The sequence below is a fragment of the Hyperolius riggenbachi genome, chromosome 9, assembly GCF_040937935.1.
Source record: "Hyperolius riggenbachi isolate aHypRig1 chromosome 9, aHypRig1.pri, whole genome shotgun sequence".
NCBI classification, from domain to species: domain Eukaryota; kingdom Metazoa; phylum Chordata; class Amphibia; order Anura; family Hyperoliidae; genus Hyperolius; species Hyperolius riggenbachi.
The window spans coordinates 94,923,261-94,935,144 of record NC_090654.1 but is presented as its reverse complement, the minus strand read 5'-3'; the positions used below and the strand labels follow the sequence as shown (position 1 = coordinate 94,935,144).

Below are 11,884 nucleotides of genomic sequence, written 5' to 3'. Positions count from 1 at the left end.
TGATAAGGGCGCATCGACCTGTGTATGCCTAGCATTAGTCTATGGTAGGGATATCCAGGAACCCCTCTGAGGAACAGTTAGTGAAATGAATTGTTCAAGGAACTCTCTAAAGTATTGTTACAAATCTCAGTGCCAAAAATACACATCATTACTTTGTTTGCCTTGTTTGTGTACCTTTCGTCTTGCTGCATTATGTAATGATACTGCAGGAGAATCCCTGTTATATGGCACAGGTAGAGATTGCCTGATGATGGATATGTGTAAATTCCATTTGCTTGAGACTTTAAGCAGACAAGGGCCTAAGTTTAACATTAATCCATTCCCACCTGAACCCCTTATGTCACTAATACAGAGCAGCGTAGAGCAGAAATCACATACCAGAGATCCCTGTGCTATGTTCTTCACTTCTTACAGCTGCTGGCTATTCTGCTGCATCCTTGGTAAAGCTCCTGATGCGTGCATGTGCCCTGATGCACAGGTGACAAGTGAGGAACCTATAGAGGATGCAGCAGAACAGTTGGCAGCGGTAAGAAGTGAAGACCGGGCCCAAAACTTTGTTAAGTGTTTTTACATTTGTATTAGTGGGGTAGAGCCACGTCCCAATGGCCCCCATAAGTACCAGTTAGTTTAGAGTCCGGATTGGCTGAGTTCCGGTTAACCGGGACTCTATTGTACATAGAAAAAGTAAGAACAAGATAAGAACCAAAAAGAAAAACATGATACTTTATTTTATGCAAATATTGGTGGTTAGAAAACAATTGTAAATTGATACACATGTAATTAAATTTTGGAGTAGAAAGTGTAACGTGCCAAAATAGCACTAAGGACACATGCCTACATCATCAGTAGTCATGTTTGGATGACATCAAATTCGCTTGTGGAATTCTTACATATGGAGCTCTTCACATCCTTATTCCGTATGCTGTAGATGATGGGATTCAACATTGGGGTGACCACAGTGTAGAGGACAGACACTGCCTTGTCTGTGTCGGTGGTGTAAGCAGACCTAGGATGCATATAATTGAACATTATCGTCCCATAATAGAGGGAGACCACAGTGAGGTGTGAAGCACACGTTGAGAACGTTTTGTGCCTCCCTTGTGAAGACTTGATGTTTAAAATGGTGGAGATAATATGGATGTAAGAAACTAGAATCAACAAGAAAGAGCATAAAACCATTATCCCGGCAGAAAAATACATGCCTATCTCATTGTTTCTTGTGTCTTTGCAGGCTATGCGTAAGAATGGAGGGATTTCACAAAAAAAGTGGTTAATATGGTGGGACTTGCAGTAAGGCAGTTGGAAGGTGGAGGCAACATGAATAGAAGAGTTTACGAAGCCTACAGTCCATGCTACAAACGGGAAACATAGGCACAGTTTTTTGTTCATGATGGAGGTGTAGTGTAACGGCTTACAAATGGCTACATATCTATCATAGGCCATCATGGCCAGCAGCAAACATTCTGCCGCGCCCAGGACTAATGAAAAGAACATCTGAGCTGCACATCCCACCAGAGAAATGCTTCTGTCATTGGAGAGCGTGTTAAACAGGAGTATGGGAATTACAGTGGAAGACAAGCAAATGTCAATAATGGAAAGATTACACAGGAAAAAGTACATGGGCGTCTGTAGCTTCGGGTTAATGATCACAATAACAACCAGAAAAAGATTTCCTGACAATGCGATTAAATACATCAGCAAGAATGTACTGAAGTAGACCACCTGCAGGTGAGGGTCACTAGACAATCCAAGTAGAGTGAATTGTACAGAATATGTTTTATTTGCGTATTCCATAAGAATCACCTAGTAAAGAAAATAATTATTGTTATTATGATTTTGTAGTTGCTTAAAGAGGAACAGTAACCAAGAATTGAACTTCATCCCAATCAGTAGATGATACCCCCTTTCCCACTAGAAATCTTAACTTTTCTTGACTAGATCATCAGCGGGGTCTGTCTGGCTGATTTTGTGGTGAAACCCCCCCCCCCCCCCCCCACAGTGTGATGTCAGGACTTAGGTCCTGACAGGTTCCTATCTGTGAGCATTGTTGCATTGTGGTTAATAACAGCTGCCAAGAATCCTGTATCTCCATATCTGTACACATGTATAGCAATATAAAAACAACCTTTTGTCTGTTTTTTCATGTCTGCCAATAGTAAAGATGATGATGTGCAGGCTGATTGTGGATAAAACAATATGAACAAATTACATGGTGAATATCAATAATTTATTGATCTCTCTTCTATTTTTTAACTTATTACTTTATGCCGATGGGCATGACTGCGGCGGCAGCCCCAGGACCTCCTAACTGTGTAAGGTCATTGGGACTCGCAGTGCAGGAGATCGCGCATCTCCTGTTGGTAGGCAGAGCGGAGCCTTCAGTCTCCAAGCGTGTGACACGGCTGTCCCCCTGGGACACTAGAGAGCGATTGGCTGGCTGGGCGGAGGGAGGGATTTGAGAAAAAAATAAATAAATGGTAAAAAATAATAAAAAAAAATAGACATAAATATTTATTAAAACAAAACACTAGGGGGGGCGATCAGACCCCACCAACAGAGAGCTATGTTGGTGGGGAGAAAAGGAGGGGGGGTCACTTGTGTGCTGTGTCGTGCTGTATTGGCCTATTTTATGAAAATTGGCCTGGTCTTTAGGGGGGTTTAAGCCCGTAGTCCTTAAGAGGTTAAGATGTGGACATGACGGACCGCATTCCAAAAATAAACACATATTTAACTGAGCTTCAGAAGTGGATGAATAACATCTTTCTTAAATTAGATGCTGACAAAACAGAGGGTCTTGTCAACAGTGGTTAGCACCTAACAGCAAAGCAGCTCCATACGCAGTCAACACCACAAAGGGTAGGAAACTCAGACCTTACTAGCTCCAACACTGTGCGCATCTTGGGTTTACTGACTGATGGGTAATTAAACTTCAGGAATGAAATTTCAGCTCTTGCGAAACATTGCTTTTATTACCTAAAGACTATTGCAAAAATTAAGCACCTCATTCCTTTAGAGGATCTTCCAACCCTAGTTAACGGCTTTATCACATCATGGCTGGACTATTGCAATGTCCTCTATACATGCCTTCTAAATAAAGACCACCGCCTGCAGCTAGTACAGAATGCTGCCACAAGACTGTTTACAAGCCAAAACTGCCATTGTCAAATAACCAATCCTTTGCTCGGTACACTGGCTACCACTGGCGTAGAGATCACTATAGCAACCATAGCATTGCCCGGAGCCCTTAACCACAACAGGGGGCCCGACTGTCCTGCTGCCTATTTTGTTGTTTTGCCTTTTTTTCTTAATCTATGGGCCCTAAGCCGGCCAGGTTTGCCAGAGTGACATGCCCCACCTCAGGGGCCCCGGGCCCCCCGCTGCTGCTCATTGCAGAGAGGCTGGCAGGTGGAATGGGACTATTTTTCCATCCGCCTCCTCTCTGCATATTCATTTCCCCGACACTTACTTTATAGTTCCTTCCTGCCTGGGCCTGAACTCAGAAGAGCATCGCTGGTTGTGCCCCTTTCCCCCCCCCCCTGCTTGTGGCTCCACCTCTCCCGCACGCGTGGTCCCGTCCCTTGTTCGTAGCTCCGTCCCCTGCTTGCCTGTCTGGTCAGTTACACCACCAAGAAGAGGGAGCAATGGCCATGGAGCACACTGACAGGGAGTGAGAGAGGAGCTGCAGGGGGACTCTCTGACCAGCAGCCAACAGGACATTGAAGAGGTGGATTTTACAAATCCTATCAGCACACAGAGGCTGGGTCTGCATTTAATGCCCACCCTCTGTTACTATACTGTCTCTCCCATGCCCCCCCCCCCGCGCTGTACTCCAAAATAAAAACGCCGTGCTAGCGACACTAGCAGGCTGTTTACATGTGCAGCGTCACTCTCGTCGCTCCCTCACCTCCTTTATTGCGCCGCTCCCCGCCCGCGTCCCTTCCCTCCAATCAGCGGGGAGGGGAGGGACGCAGGCGGGGAGCGGCGACATAAAGGAGGCGGGGGAGCGGCAGAGAGTGACAGTTTACATGTAAACAGCCTGCTAGCGACACGCTGTGTGTCGCTAGCACGGCGGTTTTATTTTGGGGGCACAGCAGAGCGCGGGGGGGGGGGGCTGGGGGAAACAGTATAGTAACAGAGGCTGGGCATTATATGCAGACACAGCCTCTGTGTGCCAATGTTGCATTGCTTGATTCAGAGCAGCGCTATGTCCGCCTGATACACTCCCACTCCTCTACTGCTCCCAATCATTGCAGATTTTGTATCTTGTCTGAAAAGAATTTTTAGCAATTTTAACTTAAAAATTATTGAAATCTAATCGAGAATTTGGGGGCAGTAGATTCCTGGCAGATTCATTTAAAGGGAAGGTTCACGCTGGTTGAAAAAAAAATGAAAATGCTAATCCACTTACCTGGGGCTTCCTCCAGCCCGTGGCAGGCAGGACGTGCCCTCTGCGCCGCTCCGCAGGCTCTCGGTCTCCTCTGGTGGCGCACCCGACCTGGCCAGGCCGGCTGCCAGGTCGGGCTCTTCTGCGCTCCAAAATGCGCCTCACACGGACGCGCTGACGTCATCGGACGTCCTCCGGGCTGTACTAGTTCTCGGCTCCCCCCTGGATAGAGAAGAAACTATTCTGCATTGTTTACAAAGTTCAGTACAGTTCAAGACAGTTTGATAATTCTGAAGAACAATGAACATTTATTCAATTATCTTCTGACACAATTAAAAGTTTGAGTCTTTACCCTTCCAGTTTCTATATATATATATATATATATATATATATATATATATATATATATATATATATATATATATATATATACAGTGGCTTGCAAAAGTATTCAGCCCCCGTGAAGTTTTCCACATTTTGTCACATTACTGCCACAAACATGAATCAATTTTATTGGAATTCCACGTGAAAGGCCAAAGTGGTGTACACGTAAGAAGTGGAACGAAAATCATACATGATTCCAAACATGTTTTACAAATAAATAACTGCAAAGTGGAGTGTGCGTAATTATTCAGCCCCCCTTGGTCTGAGTGCAGTCAGTTTCCCATAGACATTGCCTGATGAGTGCTAATGACTAAATAGAGTGCACCTGTGTGTAATCTAATGTCAGTACAAATACAGCTGCTCTGTGACGGCCTCAGAGGTTGTCTAAGAGAATATTGGGAGCAACAACACCATAAAGTCCAAAGAACACACCAGACAGGTCAGGGATAAAGTTATTGAGAAATTTAAAGCAGGCTTAGGCTACAAAAAGATTTCAAAAGCCTTGAACATCCCATGGAGCACTGTTCAAGCTCAAGCAATCATTCAGAAATGGAAGGAGTATGGCACAACTGTAAACCTGCCAAGACAATGCCGTCTACCTAAACTCACAGGCTGAACAAGGATAGCACTGATCAGAAATGCAGTCAAGAGGCCCATGGTGACTTTGGACGAGCTGCAGAGATCTACAGCTCAAGTGGGGGAATCTGTCCATAGGACAACTATTAGTCGTGCACTGCACAAAGTTGGCCTTTATGGAAGAGTGGCAAGAAGAAAGGCATTGTTAACAGAAAAGCATAAGAAATCCGGTTTGCAGTTTGCCATAAGCCATGTGGGAGACACAGAAAACCAGTGCTGGGCCGAAATTACGCATTAGCGTAATTACGCATCGTAATTCACTACAAATGCACCGTAAGTGTTACGTGTAAGGTTACGGTATTACGCGTAATTAATTACGCGTAGACCGTAGGGTTACGTTTTACGCGTAACAAATTACGCGTAAGACAGTAAACTCCCATTGAAATTACACAGTCGGCCGTAATCGCGTAATATTACGCTCCCGTATAATATAAAAAAGCTGCCGACTTTAAGGGTTAATAGCAAAGCCCCCTTAAGTGCTAAGAGCCTCAAATTTGGAGAATATATTAAGGAGATCAGAAGGAATAAGAGGAAATTTTTTTTTTTCAAAAAGACCTTATAGTTTTTGAGAAAATCGATGTTAAAGTTTCAAAGGAAAAATATATACATTTAAAAACCCGCCGACTTTAACGGTTAATAGCAAAGCCTGCTTAAAATTTAGGAACACCAAATTCACAGGATATATTAAGGGGATCAGTGGGAATAAGAGGAAAAAATTTTTTTTCAAAAAGACCTTATAGTTTTTGAGAAAATCGATTTTTAAGTTTCAAGGGCGAAAATGTCTTTTAAATGCGGAAAATGTCAGTTTTTTTTGCACAGGTAACAATAGTGTTTTATTTTCATAGATTCCCCCAAGTGGGAAGAGTTTTACTTACTTCGTTCTGAGTGTGGGAAATATAAAAAAAAAACGACGTGGGGTCCCCCCTCCCAGACTTCTTTAACCCCTTGTCCCCCATGCAGACTGGGATAGCCAGAATGCGGAGCACCGGCCGCGTGGGGCTCCACACCCTGACTCTACCAGCCCGCATGGTCCATGGATTGGGGGGTCTCGGAAGGGGAGGGGCAGCCAAGCTTTCCCCTCCCCCTCCGAGCCCTTGTCCAATCCAAGGACAAGGGGCTCTTCTCCACCTCCGATGGGCGGTGGAGGTGGAGGCCACGATTTCCTGGGGAGGGGTTCATGGTGGCATCTGGGAGTCCCCTTTAAAAAGGGGTCCCCCAGATGCCCACCCCCCTCCCAGGAGAAATGAGTATAGAGGTACTTGTAGTACCCCTTACCCATTTCCTTTAAGAGTTAAAAGTAAATAAACACACAAACACATAGAAAAAGTATTGTGGTGGCTGGATAGAGTACTGGTTAAGGGCTCTGCCTTTGACATGGGAGACCGGAGTTCGAATCCTGGCTAGGTCAAGTACCTATTCAGTAAGGAGTTCAAGGCAAGACTCCCTAACATTGCAGGGTGACCTCTTGAGCGCGTCCCCAGTGGCTGCAGCTCTTGAGCGCTTTGAGTCCGACAGGAGAAAAGCGCTATACAAATGTTCAGATTATTATTATTATTATTATTATTAATTGAACAAAAAATATAACCACGAAAAAAGTCCTTTAATATTCTTAATTAACCATTAATACTTACCTGTCCCTTTAAAAGCCAGTTCCCACGCAATATCCTCGGAAATATACTAATCAGTTACAATGTAACAAAGTTATTACAATGTAACAACTTTGTTACATTGTAACTACGCCGCACCCGACGTCACTCACCGCCGCCGCCGCCTCCGCGTCTGTGCTGCAGGACCCGACAGAGCTCTGAGCTATAGCTCAGAGCTCTCTAAGCATCTTTGTATTTGGGCTCCAAGGAGCCCCATTGGTCCTTAGCAGACCAATGGGGTTCCTTCTGATTTGAAGGAACCCCATTGATCTGCTAAGGACCAATGGGGCTCCTTGGAGCCCAAATACAAAGATGCTTTCGAGAGCTCTGAGCTAATATAGCTCAGAGCTCTGTCGGGTGAAGGGACGCTAAGTCCCCGCCGGCTCCGCTGCCCTCCCCGCCTCTCTCCGGTGTGGGCGGAGTGGACGGCGGGAGCCGGCGGGGACTAGCGTGTATGCGGCGGCCGGCGGGTGAGCGGCGAGTGACGTCGGGTGCGGTGGTGTTACATTGTAACTGATTAGTATATTTCCGAGGATATTGCGTGGGAACTGGCTTTTAAAGGGACAGGTAAGTATTAATGGTTAATTAAGAATATTAAAGGACTTTTTTCGTGGTTATGTTTTTTGTTCAATTAAAATACTTTTTCTATGTGTTTGTGTGTTTATTTACTTTTAACTCTTAAAGGAAATGGGTAAGGGGTACTACAAGTACCTCTATACTCATTTCTCCTGGGAGGGGGGTGGGCATCTGGGGGACCCCTTTTTAAAGGGGACTCCCAGATGCCACCATGAACCCCTCCCCAGGAAATCGTGGCCTCCACCTCCACCGCCCATCGGAGGTGGAGAAGAGCCCCTTGTCCTTGGATTGGACAAGGCTCGGAGGGGGAGGGGAAAGCTTGGCTGCCCCTCCCCTTCCGAGACCCCCCAATCCATGGACCATGCGGGCTGGTATAGTCAGGGTGCGGAGCCCCACGCGGCCGGTGCTCCGCATTCTGGCTATCCCAGTCTGCATGGGGGACAAGGGGTTAAAGAGGTCTGGGAGGGGGGACCCCACGTCGTTTTTTTTTTATATTTCCCACACTCAGAACGAAGTAAGTAAAACTCTTCCCACTTGGGGGAATCTATGAAAATAAAACACTATTGTTACCTGTGCAAAAAAAACTGTCATTTTCCGCATTTAAAAGACATTTTCGCCCTTGAAACTTAAAAATCGATTTTCTCAAAAACTATAAGGTCTTTTTGAAAAAAAAATTTTTCCTCTTATTCCCACTGATCCCCTTAATATACCCTGTGAATTTGGTGTTCCTAAATTTTAAGCAGGCTTTGCTATTAACCGTTAAAGTCGGCGGGTTTTTAAATGTATATATTTTTCCTTTGAAACTTTAACATCGATTTTCTCAAAAACTATAAGGTCTTTTTGAAAAAAAAATTTTTCATCTTATTCCTTCTGATCTCCTTAATATATTCTCCAAATTTGAGGCTCTTAGCACTTAAGGGGGCTTTGCTATTAACCCTTAAAGTCGGCGGCTACCTAACATTGATCCATGCATCAACTTTTCCGCTTGGCAGCATGACCTTACGCATTAATTGCTAGTAAGATTTTACATGTAAACCTATAACGTAATAACCTGAATTACGGTATACTTACGCGTAATTGCGTAAGTGCTATGCGTAATTATAGACATGTACCGAAATTGACTGTCTATGCCGTAAGCGTAATTTCGTAATGCGTAATAGCGTAAAATTACGCGTAATGATCCGTAAGCGTAGCTTTCTCCATTACGACCAGCACTGCAGAAAACATGTGGAAGAAGGTGCTCTGGTCAGATGAGACCAAAATGGAACTTTTAGGCCAAAATGCAAAACGCTATGTGTGGCGGAAAACTAACACTGCACATCACTCTGAACACACCATCCCCACTGTCAAATATGGTGGTGGCAGCATCATGCTCTGGGGGTGCTTCTCTTCAGCAGGGACAGGGAAGCTGGTCAGAGTTGGAAGAAACCTCTTGGCGTCTGCAAAAGACTTGAGACTGGGGCGGAGGTTCACCTTCCAGCAGGGCAACAACCCTAAACATAAAGCCAGGGCAACAATGGAATGGTTTTAAACACAACATATCCATGTGTTAGAATGGCCCAGTCAAAGTCCAGATCCAAATCCAATCGAGAATCTGTGGCAAGATATGAAAACTGCTGTTCACAAACGCTGTCCATCTAATCTGACTGAGCTTGAGCTGTTTTGCAAAGAATGGGCAAGGATTTCAGTCTCTAGATGTGCAAAGCTGGTAGAGACATACCCTAAAAAAATGGCAGCTATATTTGCAGCAAAAGGTGGTTCTACAAAGTATTGACTCAGGGGGCTGAATAATTACGCGCACCCCACTTTGCAGTTATTTATTTGTAAAAAAAATGTTTGGAATCATGTATGATTTTTGTTCCACTTCTCACATGTACACCACTTTGTATTGGTCTTTCACGTGGAATTCCAATAAAATTGATTCATGTTTGTGGCAGTAATGTGACAAAATGTGGAAAAGTTCAAGGGGGCCAAATACTTTTGCAACCCACTGTATATGAATTAGTTTTATGTTGTGTATGCATTATACCATAGAGTGAGCTAAAATTTTATTCCACTTTAAATGCCTGTGTCCACAATTTTTTGTGTGTTTTTGAATACATATTTGCAAACTTTATCAGAGGCTATCTTGTTGGCAGCTAGGATTATCCATGTGTTTTAAACAAAAGTGATTTTAAATTCTGTCATACACAGCATTGGTTGACCTTATTATTTCAGCACACAAAAGTTTGTAGTGTACAGCATATAACTAAGAAATACATCTATAAGTACATTTTAAATTGAATCGCAGGCCACAAACAATTGTTACCCTCTTCGGGATGTCCATTGAGTTACACCCTTATCGAGCGATGAAAGTCACTCACCAAAGCAATCCCCCTAACATATTGATGCTGCAGGAGGTGTAACCTGATGATCAGTGAGATTTTCTCCAGGTAATGTCTCAGAACGTTGCCAATCTATTTACATGCAGGGAGAATGCAATCACAGCAAGGAGGCTTTTATATGAGGATATAGGTATAGGAACTGTATTCTGCTGAATGTAAAAGCTTCAATTATTAGAAAATCCAACTCAAATTTCATAAACCTACAAAGGAAAATATTTTGATAAGATGACAAGCATGTGCAGTTAAAGTATTGTTACTCATACCTGTGTATGACTGTTTACATAAAATATCATTATTATTATTAGCAGTAGTAGTAGCAGCAGCAGCAGTGGTAGTGGTAGTATAGATAACTAAATATTAGGAGACAAAGACCCGGGATCTTGGCAGACTGTCTCGTGGAGCACGCATAAACCTGATTGTTGTTGAGTCTTTTCTTTTTATACTGTAATTGGTTCCTAATGGAAATGAAACACAATATGATGCTGGTAACAATGCACAGGTCTAATAGGTCTCCAGAGCTTAGGAATAACAAGTACCAAAATAATATTTACTAATTACAATTAATCTACCCCCCCCCCCCCCAAAAAAAAAAAAGGTGTTTTTACCCCACTTGTTCAGAGTTACTTTACTTTAGTTGCATTTAACTTAAATGATCTTTTTTACTTTTACTTCCCTCACTTTAAAATAACTTAAAAATCACCTTTCACTTCCCATCTCAGAGTACAGTAAGAAATGATTTGTGGTCTTGCTGGGCTGATTTGCATGACTGAAATCCCTATGTCAAGTTACTTAGCCATTGTCTAGAATTCAGGGTTTCTCAACATTTTATTGGTATGTACCCCTTTTAAAACCCTGTACTCACCAAGTACCCCCTAGAATGGTAAACATTATCACACGTACCCCTTGACAAATATATAATTAATCGTAGTACATTATAATTGGTTCTAAACCATTTCCAAGCATTTACTATTGCTTTTAATTAGCTAAAATACTAGATTGGTGCTGTTTAAGTAAGATTTATCATTTTCTAAAACTCTAAATTTGTTATTTTTGGTTAAGTATAATCAAGCCCGAGTACCCCCTAGAACCCTCAGAAGTACCCCCTGGGGTACGCGTACCACACGTTGAGTACCTATGGTCTAGATCATAGGTGTCAAACTCAAGGCCCACGGGCTGAATGTGGTTCTCCTTGCCATTTTATGTGGCCCTCCAGAGCTTCCAATGTCCATCATTCTAAGAAGCAAAATAAAGACAGCACACTGTCTCCCGTCCAAAGAAGCACACTGGTGACAGTGTTTCTGATTGATACATTGTTAATTTGACACAGGGTGCAGTAATAACCCACGGCCCACCCTCCAAAGAAATTAGAATGGGACCGCCTCCATGGATCCATGTGATGTTTGCCTGCTTCAGCGATACACTGTCTCTTTTGTCCCTTCTGGCAGTCACATGCTCTGTTCTTCCATACCTCCTCCTTATAATCACATGACATACCTCAGGAGCCAGAGGATTGCAGCATAGAGAGTGCAGCTGTCAGGAAGATCAGGAGAGACCCAACGCAGGACTGGGGAAGGTAAATGCTACTTTGCTCCACTACACTACTCTGAAGAGGGGAGGAGCAGATGAATTACGATAACTATAGTTATGTCTTTTAATTTGAGACGCAGTTCAATACATTTTAATAAACTATTTGACCCACGACTTGGGACGGAGCGCCGAAAATGGGGGTCCCGCCAAAAAATCGCGCCGGAACATGGGAGTGGCCATGACATTCTAAGGGCGGAGCTGATGTAATGATGTAACAGTGAGGCATAAGAAAGCAGTGTTTACGCCATGATGTGGTCAAACGAGGATTCGCATCATAGGGGTGCAGA

General features: G+C 43.6%; 1 protein-coding gene across 1 annotated transcript; it reads right to left on the bottom strand.

The window, feature by feature from the left end:
* Positions 1-849: 849 nt before the first annotated feature.
* LOC137533481 (olfactory receptor 5AR1-like) lies at positions 850-1,794 on the bottom strand. Its single transcript, XM_068254862.1, has one exon. The coding sequence runs from the start codon at positions 1,792-1,794 to the stop codon at positions 850-852; it is 945 nt and encodes a 314-aa protein (XP_068110963.1).
* Between the last annotated feature and the right edge of the window lie 10,090 nt (positions 1,795-11,884).